Genomic DNA, 23,829 nt, shown 5'->3' on the forward strand with positions numbered 1-23,829 from the left:
GCTATCTGAATTTGTAGTACTTATGGCCGACTCTGGGTGTGACTTCTTCCACTTCCGCATGAAAGCATGTATTTCTCCCACAATGTCTGAAAGCACATAAACAATCAACCTGAAAGCAGAAGCAGAATCATGGCCAAACACACATGTACACACGTACACACACACAGACTAATATTAGAGTAACCTAACTATAAAGATTAACGAGGCTAAACGGCAAAATACACTCACACATTTAAATTGGGCCATTCGTCTCAAAATGTAAATGTATTCTTTAGAAGACTTTATTTTTTTAATCGCCCTGGGATATGAGCTGATCGCCTTCCTAAATTTACATTTAAAATGGTTAGGATTTAAGGTAGGAACGTCCAAAAGATCTCGTATAGCACTGGTCGCTGCCTGAGCTCCACCGGCTCATCGCTCAGTGATGTGCGCAGGCGCCGTTGGGAGGTAATGGCCGTGTTCGAGAGGATCAAAATCGCAATGTATCATGGGTAAATTTTGACTGAACGATCTACAATTAGTAGGGAGTCATTATTTATGATGGAACGTGATTTGTAGATAGTTCAATCCGCAGTCATTTGATGCTCTCGAATACGGCCAATACTTGCCAATAAGATCCGTGTTGTTGTGTTTCCACTAGATAGCACAGCCACAAAGTTATGTCGTAAAAATGTATGCAAACAAAAATGAGAATTTTGGTCTTCATTCAAGGTTAGGGTTAGGCATAATGTTAGCAGCGTGGTTAAAGTTACGGTTAAGGTCAAGTTTAAAATAACATTTTAAGAAGATACATTGTAGAAATAGGCGGGGTTTATGAGTTTGTGGCTGGGGTAACTAGTGACGACCGTGTTGTCATAATCACCCATCCGTACCCGAGTGGGTGCAGGGTGATTCTCCTATTGTACAGAATAAGATAGGGGGAACCATGGCATACTTGCGAGGCGCCCCATCTAATATCCAACGCACAGAGAATATGAATTCTGCGCGATTTTTGTGCTGAGCCAAGATCCTCTATTTTTAAAACACAAAACCAGGACCTCGGATTATTTCGACACGCACCATTTTGATCGAAGAGGTCCATGATGGAGCACATCAGAACGCCAAAGGTAAACCAACCCTATATTTTAATTTCCATCCTATTCTTTGAGTTTAGTTAATCCTGTTCCTAAATGAAACCGCATTTCAGTTGCGTCTTCTAAAGATGTGAAACGTTGCTGATTCGTGCCATCCCCTTTCTCATGTATCCAACATTCAGGGTTCCTGAAAATATAACAATCATACTCTCCGCAATGTATTTTCCTGGTTAAACCGTTGCAAAAATGAACACTCAAAAACATAGCTCATATGATGGCATGCCTGTAAATCTTAACATTAGAATTTGCACAATCCGTTTCATTCTTGTCCTGGCTTCTTGATGTTTATTCTAGTCTGCCGCGGGCATTTCTCCGCTGTGGATTCTAGCATAAAGGCAATAGGCCTCAATAAGGACACATTGTTACAGAATTCTGCGGTAGGTTACTTCTATTAAACAGTTATAACATTCCAGAATCTCAGACAGTCCTATCTACAACGACAACATGTGTAAACATTGAGTTCTATAATAACCTTGTTTTTATGAGAAGATATGCCTCCACCAATACAGTCAATCACACACATTCAGTACATTGTAGCCTATAGATATGATTACATTCCGTTTTGACCCCATTTATACTTGTGTGTGTGTGTGTGTGTGTGTGTGTGTGTGTGTGTGTGTTTGTGTCTGTGGCCCTATAGGTGGAGAATGTCCGCCTGATTGACCGTACGGCCCCTAGGAAAGCCATGGTGGGGACGCTGTACCTCTCCGCCACACACACCATCTTCGTGGAGAACAACCCAGAGACACGCAGAGAGACTTGGGTAGGAGCTAGGAAGTGATACCAGTTGTTTCAACAGACCCCATTCTGACACGAGACCTATCACAAGTCGTCTGGCCTGACACTGTTCTGACACAACTCCTCCTATCTACCCTGTGTGTGGCTTCCTTCCTGCCTTCTCAGAAAGATAGTATTGATTTGCTCCGGCACTTTGGAGACTCACCTCAAGTCAATGGACCTCATCCAATACATTTCCTCTTTAATGGATATCTCCTTCATACACATGATGTGAGATTTGTCGGTGTATTTAGGCCTTCTGAAGTGAACAGGAGTGGAACCCTTTTCTCAGGGCCGGATTCCAGAACAGGCACAGATGGTTGGGGCCCCCCTGGAGGTCGTGGGCCCCCAGATAGCATATGATAGCAACATTTGTGGAATTACAGGAAATCAGCTTTAAAATCTTCCAAATTGTCTCTCAGCCTCATGAAAAAATGTGTAGAATAGCAGGAAATTAGCTTTAAAACAAAAAAAAAAACGAATTCTCAGCCTCATAATGTGAACAAAAGCATGATGAGCTATAAAATAGCACATTTTCTTCCCAGCCCCATACCAACAAAGTGTAGAAATGCTCAGGAAATTGGCTTTAAAACTGCAACGTGTTCTCTTATCCCCATAAAAACTATAGTTTAGTAAAAATGTAATTTGTCAGTTATTAAATGCATTGCTTATCATAACACTAAACTAATACTTATGTAGTAATGTCTGCTGTCCATTATTGACAGACGACTGCTGCGGTAATCTTGAGTTGAGTGAAAAGTAAAAAATAAATAAAAAAAACTACCCTTCCACTTCCATAATTGTTATATTTTCAACTTAGCAATAGATGCCACTGTGACAGCCGGCCCCCTTACCATTGGCCCTAACCCTTCGATATTTGCATATCTGAGGGATCTGGATAGGTATCAGCAGTATAGTGGTAGAGCTTCCACCATATTGCCATCCCCTTACAGATCTGCAAACGTCAAAGGGTTAGTTGTTGCCGAGGGGAGGGGAGTGAATTGGGACCGTCTGTGAGAGTTCTCGGTTGTCATTGACAGGTGCTCCACAGCATGGTGGCCAGTGTGGAGCGGCCGCCCACCACCCCTTCAGGAAGCCACTTGGTCGTCCACACTAAGAACTTCCAGGTGGTTCAGCTGCTCATCCCCCAGGAGAGGGACGCCATGGATGTCCAGGCCTCGCTTGCACGCCTCTCTCGCCCAGGTGAGAGAGACTATCACCTTTCAGAACCCATTCACCTGGGTCCTGTTCAGTAAGCCTGAAATGTGGCAAAAGGTCGCAAAGTTCAAGGGGGCCGAATACTTTCGCAAGGCACTGTATATGGTAGGAGGCACTTTTTTCTCTGGTAAAAAAATAAAATAAAATATCAAAAAAATATATATAGTAGTAGGCACTTTTTCCTCTGGTAAAAAAATAAATTATATATATATATATATATATATATATATATAGTAGGAGGCACTGTATTGTGTTATCATACGATAAGTCATATTGTGTCGTGGTTACATGAATCTGAATCATTTATTGTGTAGTGGTTAAATGAATCTGAATCATTTATTGTGTAGTGGTTAAATGAATCTGAATCATTTATTGTGTAGTGGTTAAATTAATCTGAATCATTTATTGTGTAGTGGTTAAATGAATCTGAATCATTTATTGTGTAGTGGTTAAATGAATACGAATCATCGTATGATCCTTTGATAGACTGCTGTATTGTTTCTCTGTTGTCCACAAGAGATTTACTGTGAGCTCTACTGCTTGTCCTTCAATATGATCCCAAAATGATTTTAGCTGATTTTAACATGATTCATGATCAAATATGATCATTTGTTTCTATCTGTTTTGCCCAGAGAAATATAGCGAGCTCTACTGCTTGTCCATCAATCCCAACGCTAACAAGGAGGAGAGGGAGGAGTCCTGGAGTTTCCTAGACCTGCAGGCGGACTACAGACGCATGGGCGTGCCCAACAACCTCTGGGTCAGCACGCCAGCCAACAGCGAGTACAGGGTTAGTAGTATTACAGTCCTCTTCTGATTTTAACCACTATAGTCCTAATCAGATAGTGAGCACAGGGTTAGTACAGTCCTCTTCTGATTTTAACCACTATAGTCCTAATCAGATAGTGAGTACAGGGTTAGTACAGTCCTCTTCTGATTTTAACCACTATAGTCCTAATCAGATAGTGTGCACAGGGTTAGTACAGTCCTCTTCCGATTTGAACCACTATAGTCCTAATCAGATAGTGAGCACAGGGTTAGTACAGTCCTCTTCTGATTTTAACCACTATAGTCCTAATCAGATAGTGAGCACAGGGTTAGTACAGTCCTCTTCTGATTTTAACCACTATAGTCCTAATCAGATAGTGACCACAGGGTTAGTACAGTCCTCTTCTGATTTTAACCACTATAGTCCTAATCAGATAGTGTGCACAGGGTTAGTACAGTCCTCTTCCGATTTGAACCACTATAGTCCTAATCAGATAGTGAGCACAGGGTTAGTACAGTCCTCTTCTGATTTTAACCACTATAGTCCTAATCAGATAGTGAGCACAGGGTTAGTACAGTCCTCTTCTGATTTTAACCACTATAGTCCTAATCAGATAGTGAGTAGAGGGTTAGTACAGTCCTCTGTTGATTTTTCTGGTTTTGATAGAGTATTGAGTTAGTTATAGTCCTGATCTGATGTTGAGTACTGGGTTTGTTCAGTCTGGGTCTGATATTGACTATTGGGTTAGTAGCAGGGGTTGGAACTGAAATAATTTTCCAATCATTTCGTTCTGAACAGAATACAAAAAAAATTGTTTCATTCCACTGTTCCGGCCAGCAAAATAAAGTTCTGAACAGAATACATTTTGTTTTGTTTCATTCCACTGTTCCGGCCAGCAAAATAAAGTTCTGAACAGAATACATTTTGTTTAGTTTCATTCCACTGTTCCGGCCAGCAAAATAACGTTCTGAACAGAATACATTTTGTTTAGTTTCATTCCACTGTTCCGGCCAGCAAAATAAAGTTCTGAACAGAATACATTTTGTTTTGTTTCATTCCACTGTTCCGGCCAGCAAAATAAAGTTCTGAACAGAATACATTTTGTTTAGTTTCATTCCACTGTTCCGGCCAGCAAAATAACATTCTGAACAGAATACATTTTGTTTTGTTTCATTCCACTGTTCCGGCCAGCAAAATAAAGTTCTGAACAGAATACATTTTGTTTAGTTTCATTCCACTGTTCCGGCCAGCAAAATAAAGTTCTGAACAGAATACATTTTGTTTTGTTTCATTCCACTGTTCCGGCCAGCAAAATAAAGTTCTGAACAGAATACATTTTGTTTTGTTTCATTCCACTGTTCCGGCCAGCAAAATAACGTTCTGAACAGAATACATTTTGTTTTGTTTCATTCCACTGTTCCGGCCAGCAAAATAACGTTCTGAACAGAATACATTTTGTTTTGTTTCATTCCACTGTTCCGGCCAGCAAAATAACGTTCTGAACAGAATACATTTTGTTTTGTTTCATTCCACTGTTCCGGCCAGCAAAATAACGTTCTGAACAGAATACATTTTGTTTTGTTTCATTCCACTGTTCCGGCCAGCAAAATAAAGTTCTGAACAGAATACATTTTGTTTTGTTTCATTCCACTGTTCCGGCCAGCAAAATAACGTTCTGAACAGAATACATTTTGTTTTGTTTCATTCCACTGTTCCGGCCAGTAAAATAACGTTCTGAACAGAATACATTTTGTTTTGTTTCATTCCACTGTTCCGGCCAGCAAAATAATGTTCTGAACCGGTTCCAAGCCAAATAAAGAACCAGTTTATATCGTTCCTTTGTGTTCCTTTTTTAACCTGTGAAATCAACAGTTTAACAGTTAGCTCATGGAGGAACTTTGAATGTTCTTTGAGCTAGCTAGCTAACAAGCTTGTGTGTGTGCAGAGCGGCACCAGAATTATAAACGTCTTACTATGTTGCAGTTAATAAATCAAACATGACACTAGCTCTAAATTATCAGCATTGGAAAAAGTTAATCCATTCTTCTCTAGCCAATTAAAAATCTCTCTCCCCATCTTCTGAATCAAGCTTGTAACGTCAATACAGTAGCCTATGCTTTGTAGGGTGGAGTTAGCCAAACAAGCACACGCACAGGCAAAGATTTTCAGTTTGCAGGCAGACACTGGACTACGTTTGAGTGACAGAGTAAGGGCTTTGCATAGGCATTTTGTTGTGGGACTAGAAAGAAAAAAAATGCCTGGAAACGTAAAAGAACGTTATTAACCGGTTCTGTTCCGGAACAGTTGGGTTCATTTTTGTTTCTGTTCCTTGACATTTTTTGCTCTTTTCCGGTTTTCAACCACTGGTTAGTAGTATAGTCCTCCTCTTCTAAAGACTTTCTCTCTCTGCCTGCAGGTGTGTGATACGTACCCATCAGAGCTGTTTGTGCCAAAGTCGGCCACACCTCCAGTCATCGTGGGGAGCTCTAAGTTCCGGAGCCGAGGGCGTTTACCTGTCCTGACGTACTTCCACCAGGATACCCTAGTGAGTGGATGGGGCATACTATCTGGGTCAATGGTGTGGGTTGACTCTGGAGAACAGTTGTTTTATGTTTGTTTCATTTAGGTGATTCGTCATGTTTAATACTTATACCTGAACCAGTCACAGGTTGGAATATTGTGTTTTCTGTTTAAAAATGTCAAATGACTTTCATGACTGTTTAAATGTGGGCTTTCGCTTGGCATGCCAAGACACACGCAGGATACTAGCTACTAGGATACTAGGATACTGAGCTGGATGTCATCACCAGTCACTTTAGCGTCTGACCCCTTCTTCTCCCAGGCTGCTATCTGCCGCTGTAGTCAGCCCCTGTCCGGCTTCAGCGCTCGCTCCCAGGAGGATGAACAAATGCTGGAGGCCATCATGAAGTCCAACCCGGGCAGCGACTACATCTACGTGGTGGACACCAGGCCAAAGGTCAGAGGTCACCATAGATAGACCCCGGGGTCAGGAAGTGTTGATATACTGTAACCTAGAGGTCAAGAGCGTTGGGCCAGTAACCGAAAGGCCACTGGTGCGAATCCACGAGCCAACTAGGTGAAAAGTCTGTCGATGTGCCCTTGAGCGAGACACTAATGGCTCCTGTAAGTCGCTCTGGATAAGAGCGTCTGTTAAAAGACTAAAATGTAACATGTAATGATGTCGTCAACAGTACGTATTTGACTGTATTGTGTTCTAATGATGATCATCTCTCTCCAGTTGAATGCGATGGCCAACCGGGCGGCTGGAAAAGGCTATGAGAACGAGGACCACTACGCCAACATCAAACTGCAGTTCATCGGCATCGAGAACATCCACGTGATGAGGAACAGCCAGCAGAAGATCATTGACGGTAATGAGTTCCTCTTTCCCTTCCAACCACGGCCGATGTTCTACTGAACGTCAGTCAGTATTCCTACTCCGTTCACGCACATAGTTGTCAGGTTCATGCATTCCTTTGGGTTGGCTTGTGAATGTCCCACATTGTATGTGTGTATGAATGACTGACCTCTCTTCCTGTGTTGACCCTATAGTGGGTGAGCTCAAGACTCCCTCCATGGGCGACTTCCTGTGGGGGCTGGAGAGCTCCGGTTGGCTGAAGCACATCAAAGCCGTGCTGGACGCAGGCGTCTTCATCGCCAAGGTGATACACACTGGGCAGGGCGCGCGAGCACACACACACACACACACACAATGGGTATACATTTCAATAATGTCATACTGCGATGTGTGTGTAGGCGGTTGCGGAGGAGGGTATCAGTGTGGTGGTCCACTGTTCGGACGGTTGGGACAGGACGGCCCAGGCCTGCTCTGTAGCCAGTGTTCTCCTGGAGCCTTACTACAGAACTATGAAGGGACTCATGGTAAGGCTTTAGCTTCCGTTCATCACACAGTATCTACAGTCTACGTCATGGCACGTACAGACCCTCTTCTACTGTGATCCAATCCAGAGATCTAGTTAGCACACGTGGGGCCAGTTGTCCGGACCGCGGCGTCTCCATGAAGTATGTGTTTAGTCCCTGACTAGACATGGTCTGGGAAACTGGCCCGTCGGGTGCAAGAAAGACTTCATCTCTTCTTCCTGTCTTTTATCTTTTAGCTGCTAATCGAGAGGGACTGGGTGTCGTTCGGTCACAAGTTTTCACACAGGTCAGTCCGTCTAAGAACCCAACTCCTAACTCTACCGTTTGGTAGAATGAAGGTCCCTGCAGTGCCATGCATTTTACCTTCTCAAGTAGAGTCCTTCATCAGAACGAGAAGTGCATTTGTCACCGACAACATACAGCATGTCCGACCTACGAACCGTGTCGGCCATCAGCGCTTTCAGATCCTCTCGCCACGTGTTCCGCCATGTGTGCTGCGCTCAGGTCAGATCATAACCCCTGTGAAACTCAGCCGCTTTAGCAGCGACTGTCCGTCTCAGATTTCAGTTAGGGTTGGTGAAGTAGAGTTATTCCACATCTTGGAGGTGTTTCACTCCAGTCTGTGCATGTTCTCTTATCAGCTGAAGTCATTGGCTAGATTAAAAAGGCACCTAACCTTGATGCAGTTGCCTAGAGGCATTACTGTTTAACCAGTGGGGTATAAAATTGCCATGACAACGCCCCAGGATGACCTATTTGTTCTGTGGTGGAAATTCCAGGGACACCTGACGCCTATCTTAAAATGAATCACTCTTTATTATCAGCAAGCTGGAGAGGTTACAACAAACTCTGCACACCGTACAGGTCTATTAGAAGCTCCGCTGGGGCTGTCCCAGCAGTTGTCTAATAAACGGCTATACACAGACAAGTTGTATTTGCATGATTTAGCATAATTAATTCATCACTACCAGTGATTGAGCTGAGCAATACCTCACAAGGCTCTCTGTCTCTGCGATACCTCGGTTGTTCCCATAGCAATATTCTGGGCATACTGCTAAGTTGAGGAACAGTGATAGTGATAGATTCCTCCATACACGATCAGTCAGTAACATGCATGAACCTTTCTAATTGGTTATTAGAAAGTAGCATTGAGTCGATACATAACACTTCCCTCACAGTTCTTTAAATCTGCTTAAAAGGGGCAATCAGCAGTTAAAAAATATAAGCTTCTTTTACTCCAACGTTTGTAAACAAAGAAAACGTAAAACTATAATTTTGTTATCAAGGACGGTCATTCCTCGCATCCATAGCTCTGTCTATGAATTTGAGAGGGGTTACATCCCTCAGCTTTTCACCAAACCAGAGGCAGGGAGACCACTTTGTTATTGTTTCTACTGCTGATTGCCACTAAACCCCTTATGAAAGTCTTTTAAGCCGCAGTCTTTCCTTCTCTGCAGGTACAACCATCTGGAAGGTGATCCTAAGGAGGTGTCCCCGGTGATAGACCAGTTCCTGGAGTGTGTGTGGCAGCTGTCAGAGCAGTTCCCCTGTGCCTTTGAGTTCAACGAGCGCTTCCTGGTTCAGCTGCACAGACTCCTGCCAGTACGGCAACTTCCTGGGCAACAGCCAGAAGGAGAGGAGGGACATGGGGTGAGACTGAGGGCGCCAATGTGACGGAGGTAGTTCAGTGAACCGTGCTTGTGTTACACGAATAACCTTGCCTGAGGCGTGAATACTTGTGTTAGCTCAGCGGGCTAACAACCTTGTGGTTCATAAGGCCGCTACAATCCCATTCCATGCAGGTCTCTGCCTTTCTTACATCAAGCTCTTCTGTACTGTAACCCCTCTCATGTATCACATCTGGTGTGGTTTTCTCCAACGTTGGTCAGGTTGCGTGAGAGGACTCACTCCCTGTGGCCCCAGCTGTGGAAGGACAGGGCACAGTACGCCAACCCCTTGTACAGGGCTGACCACACCCAGACTCAGGGGATGCTACGGCCAAACACCACCCCTTACTGCTTCAAGTGAGTTACTGCACCCTCTCAGTAGACTCACTGGGAAAACGAGTGAAAAAGCTAGGACTGGGACACTGAATGGTTTTTATTTACTTTGTGTCTTTGGGTACGTCTGAGACGAAGGGTTGTGGGTTAAAACCCATCAGATGGTAGCCCGTTGTAGAAAGCACTTTACTTTGTAGTACAGTTTAGATCCAGAGTGTTTGTTCAATAGATGTATTACGGTTTAGATCCAGAGGGTTTGTTTAATAGATGTATTACGGTTTAGATCCAGAGGGTTTGTTCAATAGATGTATTACGGTTTAGATCCAGAGTGTTTGTTCAATAGATGTATTACGGTTTAGATCCAGAGGGTTTGTTCAATAGTTGTATTACGGTTTAGATCCAGAGTGTTTGTTCAATAGATGTAGTACAGTGTATCTTGTCTCCAAGGTTGTGGAAGGGCATGTATAACCGTGTGGAGAAGAGCTCTCCCCCGCGCCAGACGCCCACCGACTTACTGACAGCCGTCAGGGAGGAGACTCAGCAGCTGGAGGAGGAGCTGACCAATCACCAGGAGGTAGCACCGGGAGGGACGGCCCAACCGGGCACCAAACAAGGCATACAGACACGCTCGCGTAACGCTCCCAATGAACGCTGCTCTTTAAGGCCAATTTACAATTTTATCAATGTATTATTATCATTATTAATTACTATTAACTAGTTTATGCTGTTTTAACAACTATATCGTTGGGTTTTTACAGAGGAGGGGGCAAACACCATCAAGTCAAAGAAAATGTGTCTCAGAGGGGCGTTCAACAGGAGGGTTTCTGTTACATGTACAGTAGTACTGCTAGTAGTCTATAGACATAGCGATTCATTCATATTCTGTCCCAGACTTACTGGTAACACTTGTCTTTTCATTTTTTCCTCTGTCCATCTTCCAGAGGATTGCAGCCCTGACAAAAGCGGATCAAACTAAGGGTAATGCGGGTCAGAGGAAGATCAACAAAGTGTGTGAGGAAGAATGCAGGCCAGGTGGGCTGGCTCCTCCCACTGGAGATGGCCCCTTCACTAGCCCCCCTCAGGGCTATTCTCCCTCCCAGGGGGGGCCCCCGGGCTCGGCTATGACCCTGCCCTTGGGGCCCCCCAAGGGCCCTGGCCCTGACCCCGACGACCTCTCCTCGGCTTGCAGCGACATGGAATCGGGCGTGGCCGACCTCAGCAGCCGCTCCTCCAGCGGCGGCGACGACAGCAAGGACCCCGACGAGGCCGTCTACTGCACGGCCTGAGCGAAAATGGCGATCAATGAGGGGCTTGCCATGTTGACGAAGGCACTTTGCATTGACAATTGAATATCCAATTGGACTGGATTTGACTTGTGATTCTTTTGTTTTGTGTGTAGTTAGTATCGGAGCACAACATGAGCACCTGCCGGGTATTGTGGTAACACTGGGTAGCCGTAGTGGATGTTTGAACCCCATACTAGTGTAAAATGTGAACAAAAATATTCCAGGACCAAACGTTTACAGCAAAGGCAAAATACTGGTGTGCAATATTTTGTCTTAAGCTATTATGTTGAGTTACAATGTACGACTGTACAACATTTTAAAACTAAATGTACATTTGTTTGTACTTTCCTTCAGACCAATGCATTACATTGGTCGCACCAAGTAGGACTACCCCTCCGAAATCTATTTGTCCCTTCTGAAGTCTGAACAAGCATAGAGGCTACAATGTTTCCCAGTGGTATATCATGGTCGTGATCAGGAGGCAAAGAAAACTTCAGAAAACTATTAAACGTTTCACTACGTTCTGCACTTATGAACACGACCCAGATAACACTGTCAAACACGGCACATGTTCTTGGTACATTCATCACCACCCAGTCTAGTTATGTTTACTGTCTCGTTCCAATAACCTGCCTTCTAACACAAATGAAGAAACACCGCACTTCTCAACTAGCCTGGATGAACAGAAATGTCCGCGTTGCCATGACTAGGCTTTTATTTGGTCTTGAAATGAAGTGAACGTTGCTGCTTATTAGTAATGAATCGAGAGACATACTCTTTCCTTTGGAAAGCCCATTGAACTGCGGTAACCTTTTCAGATGGTTATTCCCATTGCTGTGTATATGTAACTGTGTATACGAGTGCAGTCACTAGCGCTGTAGTATGAACACTTAGGACACATTAGAAACGTTCCAATATCAACACCAGCGCACCACTTAGAATGCATGGCCAACACATTGGTTCAATCTGAATGGGATGTGGGTGTGGATATTGGACCTCAAATCTCTTTGTGATAGGTAGCATTAGCTAGCCTGTGTACCATTCTGTTTCTGTCCTCTTGCCAACGGCCTACAGGGTTAGCTGACAACAGCACGAAAATATGTGTGTGCGCTTCAAAGGGGCAGAAAGCCGCGTGTTGTTAAGGTCCTGGATGGACAGATCACTAGCAACAATGACAAACTGCCATGTGGGGGGATCACAGGTGGCTCGTTTCATCTTGTTCTTGATCTATGCTAATATGGCTAACATTTGCTAGCTAGCTAACCAACAACTGTGACAATGTATTTGAGAGAAACTCATTGTGGAACTTTATGTTTTCAATAAACATTGGAGACTAAATATAGTTTACATGTTGTCAACAATCTAAGCCAACCACGTCTGTTTTGCCCCATTTTGCGCACGTGTCGGTTTTGTTGCTAAACAACCAACCCGTCTATGGAATGGTCATGGCTTGACAATGAGCAATGGAGTTGGTAAGAGCACAAACAGATCTGGGACCAGGCTAAGTATTAGACTGTTGAGAAACCACTTGTATGGTCAACCTGGGAAAACAACATGGCTGAATCCAATGGATCTCCTTTCCACTGTCGTATTTAGTGTTTACTGTATACGTTGTTGTAAATGACCTGAAATAAACTATTCACTGTCAAAGGGAAATTACATTTGATGTGCTGGTTTAAAACGCATTATTTTACAGAACGGGATAGAGTGTACATGAGGTTAATGAACATGACTGTGCATTTCAGTCACACTAAAATGCAGTACACACACTGGTCAGATGTTAATGTTAGAAAAAAAGAATAATCAGGAATTCTTAGTAAACAAATGTTCTGAATGGTTTATTAACCTAAAGAAATTAAATAACATAGTACAAGGTGTCTGATTATAATAAAGCCTATTATTAACATTATTTAAATACAGTATCAGTTGTAGTTGGGTGTTCAGCAGCGTTAGCAAACTCATCATCCAAATTCAAGTAGGTATGTATGTATGAGACAAGTCATACCATCATCATCATCACTGGAAACTGTATACTGAAATGAGTTCAAAAGCCTAGTTCAGGATTACAATTCATACCACAATGGTTGCTTCTTAGCCTCTATCAACACCAAGATGTGCTTCTCCTCTCTTTAGGGGTGTGTTGCTGGTAGATACATCTCCATACTTGAGAAGAGAAGAGAAGAAATGCAGCCTATGATCAAGACAAAAATGGAACATTGTTAAACCCATCATTGCTCTCAAGTATAGTCATTCCTTACATCTATGAATTTGAGAGGTTACACTTCTCCAGTTGTTTACCAAAAAAAAAAAACCTTTGTAGTTGTTTGAATCTCAGATTGCCCCTTTAAGGTCAGATTACATAAACCCTTCGTACAGTGTGTACTTCATCCAACAGAGTGGCGTTAGTGTGTTTACCTTTTATAAACATGTGTGAGGAGGGGAAGGGGCTCAGTGGCTGCTGGGGAACTGTCCGTGTGTGTTGATGGACTGTTGCAGCTTCTCCTCTTTGGCCCTTCTGCTGTGGCAGAGCTGTACAGCGAGCACACACACACACACACACACACACACACACACACACACACACACACACACACACACACACACACACACACACACACACACACACACACACACACACACACACACACACACACACACACACACACACACACACACACACACACACAAATATGAAATCAAACATTGACTACTGTGTAATAGCCAGTATTTACATAGAATCCCATTTCCTGGTTGTTGACTTGTTGCAGTACACCTTGTTCATATTACCACAGAGATGTTTATACAGAGTGTAAATAGCGTCTAGACAACAGCTCAATGCTTCCCGGCTCTCTTTTCCTGAACTATGTTATGATCCTTCTAACTCTGCTAGTTCAGTGACTGGTGAAACACAGACATATCCATCCACACACTATAGAATGCTGTTTGGACAACAAAGACGTGTTGAAATGTTGAAAAATACATCTGAGGTAGAATTCTGCAGTGTGCTGGTATCAGTCTTTCATTACTTCATGTCAGCTTGTTGACTTGACTTTTTGACAGTTAGTTCAGTTTTACCGTCCTCTTCTCCATGAAGTTGGCCAGGAAGTCGTCGATGTCCGTCTTGCCCTCCAGGAAGCTCTCGGCCTTCTCCTCTGACTCCTCCTCCGCCTGGTGGGCTGCCACCTTCAGACGAGCCTGCAGGGCACTCAGACTGCAGCTCTGGAGAACAACACAAGTTCATAGAATGACACTTAAAAAAAAATAACGTTTTTTTTTTGTTTTCAAACCTCAAAATGGACTCAGACGTCAAGCCAAATCCACACCCTACATCATCAGTTGTGTTGTGAATAATCTGGACATGTTTCAACCCCAAAAACATGGACAAGATGAGCAGCAAATAAAACGACTCATTGCCTGGGTCATGGACAACATTTATGTACTTTTGAGGTTAGAAAACGTGATCATCACGTGTGTGTTTGGTGAAGGGAAAACCTCACCTCACTGATGTCATGCTGTCTCTGCATCTTGGTCTCAAAGGCCGATTTGTTCTGGGTTAGCTGCTCGTACTGTCAACACAACAAGTAAGAAACAACTAGCGCTCACAACACAATATACCGTCTATAGCAGTAGGACTGATCCCGACCAACATTTCAACTTGGCTCAATGGTGCAAGGTGGTATCAGCTATAACGTTAGTAACAAACTGACAGTTGTCATGAGACATTCATACAGGTAGAGTGTGATTGCTAACGTATATTGACACAGACCTTCTGCATTCATTAGCCAGTGAATGTGTATTATTCAACAGCAGATAGCCTAGTGGTTAGAGCGTTGGGCCAGTAACCAAAAGGTTGCTAGATCGAATCCCCGAGCTGACAAGGTAAACATATGACGTTCTGCCCCTAAACAAGGCAGTTAAACCCACTGTTCCCCGGTAGGCCGTCATTGTAAATTAGAATTTGTTCTTAACTGACTTGCCTGGTTAAATATATATATATATTTTTTTACAAATTCTCACCTTGAACAGCATTTCTTGTCTCGTCCCCTCCAGCTGAGGTTCCAGCTGCAGGTTCTTCTCTGGGAGAGAGATGACCAAGACATGTCAGTGTGTGTCCCAGGGCAGCAGTGAACTCAGCTTCAACACTTCCCCACTTTCTAGCACACACTCATTTCACTACCTGCCCATATGAACTGACTGAGGATCTGTGTAACCATAGCGATTATGAGCTTGACACCAAAAGTGTCTCTCTGGGGACAGTTTGAACTTTTGGGCTCTCTATTTGGGCTCTCTGGGGACAGTGTGTGATTTTGGGCTCTCTGGGGACAGTTTGGGCTCTCTGGGGACTTGGGCTCTCTGGGGACAGTTTGGGCTCTCTGGGGACAGTTTGGGCTCTCTGGGGACAGTTTGGGCTCTCTGGGGACAGTTTGTGATTTTGGGCTCTCTGGGGACAGTTTGTGAATTTGGGCTCCTGGGATAGTAGCGCTTCATCTCCTTACTGAGTCAGATGAACTCATGGATAAAAATGTTATGTCTCTGTGTGCAGTATGAAGGGAGTTGTAGGTCATTTCTGGCGCCATTGCTAACTAGCATTAGCATGACTGGAAGCTCAAAATAACCATGGTCCTTGCTCTAGCATTTGTTTGTGTGTACATGGTGGGCTTTGGCTATACAGTGTCACCAACTGCCCAGTCAAGTTTAGCAACCACCACTAGTTTGTAGGGAGACTCACTGGCCATGTCCACAATGCTGTTGACCAGCTCCTCCTTGTCAGTGGTGACCTGTTTGAGCTGGGGCAGACACACAAACAACTCCAGCAGCACGTCCTCCTGCTCACTCATGTCCTTCAGCTGGGACACACTGGGGACAACACACACAGGCAGTCAGTCAGAGAGGGATATGGTGGGACAGATGGATGAAATCATACCTTGAAGGCAGAACCCAGTGTGTCAGAGTGAGCAATGAGCTGTCGCCCACTCTCAGCTATGATGTGGGCGTGCCCCAAGGGTCAATACTAGGGTCCCTTCTGTTCAGCCTGTAAATTAATGCTCTGCCTGTACTGGGTCTGAAGTTCAAATGTATGCAGATGATACAGTGATATATGTGCATGCAAAGAACAGACAACAAGCTGCACAAGAACTTACTACTGTAATGGTCCAGGTGACAAAGTGGCTCAGTGACTCATGTTTGCATCTCAATGTGGGAAAAAAAGTCTGCATGTTCTTCACAAAGAGGGCAACAGATGCTACTGAGCCAGATGTCTATGTGTCAGGGGAGAAGCTCCAGGTGGTATCTGATTTTAAGTACCTTGGCATCATACTTGGTTCCAACCTCTCTTATAAAAAGTAGGTGAACAAGGTAACTCAAATAACCAAATTCAACTTAGCGAATTCGCGATTCATGCGAAATTGTTTGACTACGGAGGTAGCAAAACTGTACTTCAAATCTATGATACTTAACATACTGCTTGACTAGTTGGGCCCAAGCTTGATGTACAACATTAAAACCTATTCAGTCTGTCTACAAACAGGCTCTCAAAGTGCTTGATAGGAAGCCCAATAGCCATCATCACTGTTACATCCTCAAAAAGCATGAGTTCTGCCTCCCGGGGGGCGCAGTGGTTAAGGGCGCTGTACTGCAGCGCCAGCTGTGCCACCAGAGACTCTGGGTTCGCGCCCAGGCTCTGTCGCAACCGGCCGCGACCGGGAGGTCCGTGGGGCGACGCACAATTGGCCCAGCGTCGTCCGGGTTAGGGAGGGCTTGGCCGGTAGGGATATCCTTGACTCATCGCGCACCAGCGACTCCTGTGGAGGGCCGGGGGCAGTGCACGCTAACCAAGGTTGCCAGGTGCACGGTGTTTCCACCGACACATTGGTGCGGCTGGCTTCCGGGTTGGATGCGCGCTGTGTTAAGAAGCAGTGTGGCTTGATTGGGTTGTGTATCGGAGGACGCATGACTTTCAACCTTCGTCTCTCCCGAGCCCGTATGAGAGTTGTAGCGATGAGACAAGATAGTAGCTACTAAACAATTGGATACCACGAAATTCGGGAGAAAAAGGGGCTAAAATTCAAGGAAAAAAAAGAAAAAAAAACATGAGCTCCTGAGTTGGGAAAATCTTGTGCAATAAACTGATGCTTGTCTTGTATTCAAGATCCTAAATGGCCTGGCTCCTCCTCCACTCAGTACTTTTGTTAAACAGAAAACCCAAACCCATGGCAGCAGATCCACAAGGTCTGCCATGAGAGGTGACTGTATAGTTCCCCTAAGGAAAAGCCCCTTTAGTAAATCCACTTTCTCTGTGAGAGCTTCCCATGTCTGGAACATACTGCAATCAGACACAAACAACTGCACCACCGATCACACCTTCACAAAAAACATGAAGACATGGCTAAAGGCCACTCAGACTTGAACATAATCCCCATCTTTGTATGGCCTTTTTCCATGTTGTCTGTAGCTTGTAGGTGTGGAAACACTGTTGCTTTTACATATTTTGTTTAGTTGCTTTCTGTGATGTGTTGCTCTGTCTGCGTGCTGCTTGTTAATATGTTGCTCTGTCTGCGTGCTGCTTGTTAATATGTTGCTCTGTCTGCGTGCTACGTGTTGCTTGATCTATGTTTCTCTGTCTGCGTGCTGCTTGCTCTATGTTTCTCTGTTTGCGTGCTGCTTGTTCTATGTTTCTCTGTCTGCGTGCTGCTACGTTGTTCTATGTTTCTCTGTCTGCGTGCTACGTGTTGCTTGTTCTATGTTACTCTGTCTGCGTGCTACGTGTTGCTTGTTCTATGTTTCTCTGTCTGCGTGCTGCTTGTTCTATGTTTCTCTGTCTGCGTGCTATGTGTTGCTTGTTCTATGTTTCTCTGTCTGCGTGCTACGTGTTGCTTGTTCTATGTTTCTCTGTCTGCGTGCTGCGTGTTCTATGTTACTCTGTCTGCGTGCTACGTGTTGCTTGTTCTATGTTTCTCTGTCTGCGTGTGCTACTTGTTAATATGTTGCTCTGTTGCTTGTTCTATGTTTCTCTGTCTGCGTGCTCTATGTTTCTTGTTCTATGTTTCTCTGTCTGCGTGCTACGTGTTGCTTGTTCTATGTTTCTCTGTCTGCGTGCTGCTTGCTCTATGTTTTTCTGTTTGCGTGCTGCTTGTTCTATGTTTCTCTGTCTGCGTGCTACGTGTTGCTTGTTCTATGTTTCTCTGTCTGCGTGCTCTATGTTTTTCTGTTTGCGTGCTGCTTGCTCTATGTTTCTCTGTCTGCGTGCTACGTGTTGCTTGTTAATACATTCTCTGTCTGCGTGCTATGTGTTGCTTGTTCTATGTTACTCTGTCTGCGTGCTGCGTGTTGCTTGTCCTATGTTTCTCTGTCTGCGTGCTACGTGTTGCTTGTTCTATGTTTCTCTGTCTGCGTGCTACGTGTTGCTTGTTCTATGTTTCTCTGTCTGCGTGCTACGTGTTGCTTGTTCTATGTTTCTCTGTCTGCGTGCTGCTTGTTCTATGTTTCTCTGTCTGCGTGCTACGTGTTGCTTGTTCTATTTTTCTCTGTCTGCGTGCTACGTGTTGCTTGTTCTATGTTTCTCTGTCTGCGTGCTACGTGTTGCTTGTCATATGTTACTCTGAATGTGCTTAATGCTCATCGTTTGTCTGTATTGATATTGTCATTGCTTTTAATATCCTGCCCAGGGACTGCGGTTGAAAATTAGCCGGCTGGCTAAACTGGCACTTTTACTGAAACGTTGTCCCTGTAAAAATAAAAATAAATAACAAACATGGGAGAGAGAGGAAAGCGCTAATATGTAGGTTGATGTGGGATTAAGTGATTGAAACCCAAACGTGAAGGTTCAGAATTGGAAGACAATATAACTTTATTGTCCAAACAAGATGGAATATCCCTGATTGATCATTGGCTGTCAATTATTTACATGCCTCTCAGTGAAAATTGGTGGGACGAGGTATAGGAGGACTGGCTCATTGAAATGGAATTCATGGAACAAAGTCAAACATGTTGTTTCCATATGTTTGATACCATTCCAGCCATTACAATGAGCCTGTCCTCCTATAGCTCCTCCCACCAGCCTCCACTGAAACCTATATACATATCATTATATCTAAACGTTTCTTTGAGTCGTGTCCTCATACGTTACCCTTTGGTGGCAGAATGCACATACCTCATTTCAGACAGCTCAGGAAATGTTTCAGGAATCTCAGGCATCTTGTACATGTGGCCGTTCAACCCAGCCTGTTGCAGACAGAGTGATATCACGTCTTATGTAGCTAACCAACACATAAAACAAGTAGCTAAGCACTTGACCATCACAGCAGTACTCCAGTACAGAAGCTCTAGTCCGCAGGTGACTGACAGGCCTGAGTGCCTGGCAACAGTTGTTAAGGTATTGTGTGCTTAGAGCTGGTGGTGAGGTGTTTTGAAAATAAAGTATAATATAATAGATGCCCCCAATGATTCTAACTAGAAGAATAGGTCAGTCTGTGGTAGAGGTCGACCGATTATGATTTTTCAACGCCGATACCGATTATTGGATTAATCGGACGATTTTTATTTATTTATTTGTAATAATGACAATTACAACAATACTGAATAAACACTTATTTTAACTTAATATAATACATCAATAAAATACATTTAGCCTCAAGTAAATGATGAAACATGTTCAATTTGGTTTAAATAATGGAAAAACATAGTGTTGGAGAAGAAAGTAAAAGTGCAATATGTGCCATGTAAGAAAGCTAATGTTTAAGTTCCTTGCTCAGAACATATGAAAGCTGGTGGTTCCTTTTAACATGAGTCTTCAATATTCCCAGGTAAGAAGTTTTAGGTTGTAGTTATTATAGGAATTATAGGACTATTTCCCTCTATACCATTTGTATTTCATTAACCTTTGACTATTGGATGTTCTTATAGGCACTTTAGTATTGCCATTGTAACAGTATAGCTTCCGTCCCTCTCCTCGCTCCTCCCTGGGCTCGAACCAGCAACACAACGACAACAGCCACCATCGAAGCAGCGTTACCCATGCAGAGCATGGGGAACAACTACTAGAAGGCTCAGAGCGAGTGACGTTTGAAACGCTATTAGCGCGCGCTAACTAGCTAGCCATTTCACTTCGGGTTACACCAGCCTCATCTCGGGAGTTGATAGGCTTGAAGTCATAAACAGCGCAATGCTTGACACACAACGAAGAGCTGCTGGCAAAATGCACAAAAGTGCTGTTTGAATGCTGCTTCTGCCTACCACCGCTCAGTCAGATACTTAGATACTTGTATGCTCAGTCAGATTATATGCAACGCTAGGTAATATCTAGTAATATCATCAACCATGTGTAGTTAACTAGTGGTTATGATTGATTGTTTTTTATAAGATAAGTTTAATGCTAGCTAGCAACTTACCTTGGCTTACTACATTCGTGTAAGAGGCAGGTCGTTATTGTTTGACTAGTTAACTGTAAGGTTGCAAGATTGAATCCCCCGAGCTGACAAGGTGAAAATCTGTCGTTCTGCCCCTGAACAAGGCAGTTAACCCACCGTTCCTAGGCTGTAATTGAAAATAAGAATGTGTTCTTAACTGACTTGCCTAGTTAAATAAAGGTATATAAAAAAAAAAAGCTTTTTTAAAATCGGCGCCCAAAAATACTGATTGCTGATTGTTATGAAAACTTGAAATCGGCCCTAATTAATCGCCCATTCCGATTAATCGGTCGACCTCTCGTCTGTGGGTATTTGTCTGTCCTGATGAAACATTGCTACATTAAACCTCTTGGGGCGTCTAAACTGCATGCCAAGTAGTCTCCTTAACTTATACATTTAGGTATTATGTCGGTCAGTATTAGCCAGATATCTACTGGGTAAACTACACTTCAATGAACCTGTGGTAGTGCGTTTACCTGGGAGTCTGCGGTGGGTACGGGGAGAGGCAGGTCGGTGATGAGGCCATAGACAGGGGCTGCTGCCCAGGGAGGGCAGTGACCGTGAGCTCCTTCTACACCCGCGTGAGGCATGGGGGGCGGGGTGGGGCCCATGGGGCGCAGCCCGTAGTGGAAGCTCTGTGTGGGGTAGGGAGGCATCCCCGACGGCTTGTACATGTTACTGCACAACAGAGAGAGAGAGATGGCAGGGAGGAAAGATGGGAGAAACAGAAAGCTGATGAGAATGGGCTCCCTTTGTGAAGAAACAGTACTCAGTTAAATGACACTAGTCACTGAGCTAGTCTTTCTGCCTCCTTGTATCCTTTACTGTAAAGCTATGGCAGTTAAGCTATGAGACAGTGGCTGTCTCATGTGACTTTGTACACCTTTTCATCGTCCTTTCACTGCGTATTACACGCAACCCAAAGAATTTGCCTTCAACGGCCAACAAAGGATTACATGATGACATGTTATGTGTGTGTGTGTGTGTGTGTGGTACTGACTAAGGGAAGCCGGTGGGGCCAGACGTCAGGACCGGTGGACTCTTCCAGAACTCATCCAGGAGACTCTGGATGACTTTGCCCAGATCTGAGTGCATTCCAAACTGAGAACATAGGCCCGTTAGCTTCATGACAAGCACATGAATACCAGATGTTTGCATCCATGTCAACACCTGCCCTTATACAGACAATGAACTAGTAACTAAACAAGTATAAATACCTAGAGAAAAACATAAAATGGCTACCATTCAGATCACCACAGACTTAACTTCCCTTGTCTCTTGTATTGTTGACATAGACCTAAATAACATCATATCTAGTTGAGAAGGACTTACATTGGTAATGAGGGGGCTGGTAACCATGGTGCCATTGTTGCTGTCTACCAGGTGATGTCCTACTGGAGGGTACACACTGACTACTGGTTTCTCCTGGGGAAACTGAGGCGGAAGCAAGCTGCAGAGGACGAGAAAGAGAAGAGGGAGATAAGGGGGAGAAAGGTAGAGAGAGATGCCTATGAGTTCTGAGTGTTTGAGTACTGTTGATCGTGCAAGAAATAATCAACAAGTCAGACATAGCCAAGTAAATGGAAGATTAACCTAACTGTACTGTAAACCAATGGCAGGATGAGCTTTTGGGGTTTACACACATGTTGACACTGATGGGACAACATGCTCATATGTTGATGCTAAAACGTAAACATGTATTCATCTGTTAATGCTAACTCTGTAAACGTGCAGCTCGCTCACATGTTGACGCTGATGGTTGAGTTGTTGACTGTGAAAGGGATTCTGTACTCCACATCTTTCTGGATCTCGGCTAAGCTGTAGGAGAAAACCGAAACATGTAACGTTAGATACAAACCAGTTTATCCATCTTACACACAATACTTTGACACGTCAATCCAAAACGTATTTAGCTAGCTAGTATATTGAAAAAGATAGTGACACACGTATATATTAGACATATTGTTCATATTAGTTACATAACGTTACAATTATGTCACCTATAAAGTTAGGCTGACTATCTAGAAGAGCGCTGAGGGGCACCTCTCTCTAATGTTACTTGTAAACAATACATAATAACTTAATCTGACCTAGTCCCATCAACTGTCGGTGTTGCGATGGGGGCACTAACGTTAGCTAGCTAGACATCGCACGATACACACTAATTACACCTTGTGACAACGCTTTAAATAGTAGCAAATACTTTAGCTAGCTATCAAGGCTGACAAGCCACGGATTAGCCATAACTAGCTAGTTAGCATTGCTAGTACGTGATGTTGATTTACCTGGAGTGGGCAGCTTTGAGAGACTCGATCTGCCGTTGTCTTTGTTGCTGCAAGCTATTAAGAGGTGGGAGAGGTCCGGAACCCTTGGATGAGGGGAAAAGCCAGTTCATCCTATTCTGGCTGGGCACGAGCTTGAACTTAATGACTAGCTAGCTAATGAATTAATAAATCACTATCCAGCCTCAACGAGAACAGACAAGGGAAGGAGAAAACCCCGTCGAGATGTAGCCAATATTCGCTAGCCTGTATCTTCTAGCTACTTGCACAGCGATAACTTTCAGTATGGCATATCTTAGATGGTCGTAAAAAATAACTATTCAATTTCTCCGCTTGAAGCATTTATCCAAAATTGGCACTGTCATTCTTGGTAAGCTTAGTAGCTACCGAGCACATAAACGGATAATAGGAAGACAACAACCCTCGTTGTGTACGAGCATGATTAAGTAGTTTGCGTACTACCTCACTGTACACAAAGAAACCAGGAAGGTAAATGTACAAGTATTTTGGGGGGGAAATAACAAACTATACTGAGATATATTTAAAAGGAATGAAATTGTTCTCAATACTGTTGTGACAAATGTAACATAATTGTAATGTTTTTTTTTACATTCTCCGCATCAGGAGTTGAGAGTTCAATGCGCATACTTCAATGACGTCACCATTTGTTTTACAGTTTGTACCACAGCATTCCTATGGTTTCTACTGTCACTACAAATAACATCGATTGGGCAATAGGGGAAAAAAAATACTCTAGAAGATTTAAGAACTCCATTTCTAATTAAATTAACGTTACTTTATCATGACCTGGTGAAAGAATACATTGCATGTTTTCACTCTTATATAAGCCTAATGATAAAGTAAATACCATGATAACAGCCGGCACATAAACGTTACTATACCACCTACTATTGACATTACATATAGTCTATACATACCAGTTATGATCAGTATTCTTGTTTGATTTACACAAACTAAATCTAACCACTCTGTGTTAGGGTGAGAAACCATTTAATAACCTGAACTACAATACATGTACGAAAGAAGGTAATATTAA

General features: G+C 43.6%; 1 protein-coding gene and 1 pseudogene across 1 annotated transcript; one reads left to right on the forward strand and one right to left on the reverse strand.

The window, feature by feature from the left end:
- The first annotated feature begins 856 nt into the window (after positions 1–856).
- LOC139403128 (phosphatidylinositol-3-phosphate phosphatase MTMR7-like) lies at positions 857–12,742 on the forward strand (annotated as a pseudogene).
- Positions 12,743–12,911: 169 nt separating this feature from the next.
- Positions 12,912–23,791, reverse strand: LOC139403126 (VPS37A subunit of ESCRT-I). The gene is made up of 12 exons (XM_071146839.1): positions 22,776–23,791; positions 22,234–22,308; positions 21,823–21,940; positions 21,491–21,591; positions 20,967–21,168; positions 19,236–19,306; positions 15,816–15,943; positions 15,104–15,162; positions 14,584–14,652; positions 14,162–14,305; positions 13,502–13,615; positions 12,912–13,277 (listed from the first exon to the last, which is right to left on the reverse strand). The coding sequence occupies exons 1-11, from the start codon at positions 22,883–22,885 to the stop codon at positions 13,535–13,537; spliced, it is 1,158 nt and encodes a 385-aa protein (XP_071002940.1). The 5' UTR covers positions 22,886–23,791; the 3' UTR covers positions 12,912–13,277; positions 13,502–13,534.
- Positions 23,792–23,829: the final 38 nt, after the last annotated feature.

The sequence above is a fragment of the Oncorhynchus clarkii genome, unplaced genomic scaffold (assembly GCF_045791955.1).
Source record: "Oncorhynchus clarkii lewisi isolate Uvic-CL-2024 unplaced genomic scaffold, UVic_Ocla_1.0 unplaced_contig_6757_pilon_pilon, whole genome shotgun sequence".
Classification (NCBI taxonomy): domain Eukaryota; kingdom Metazoa; phylum Chordata; class Actinopteri; order Salmoniformes; family Salmonidae; genus Oncorhynchus; species Oncorhynchus clarkii.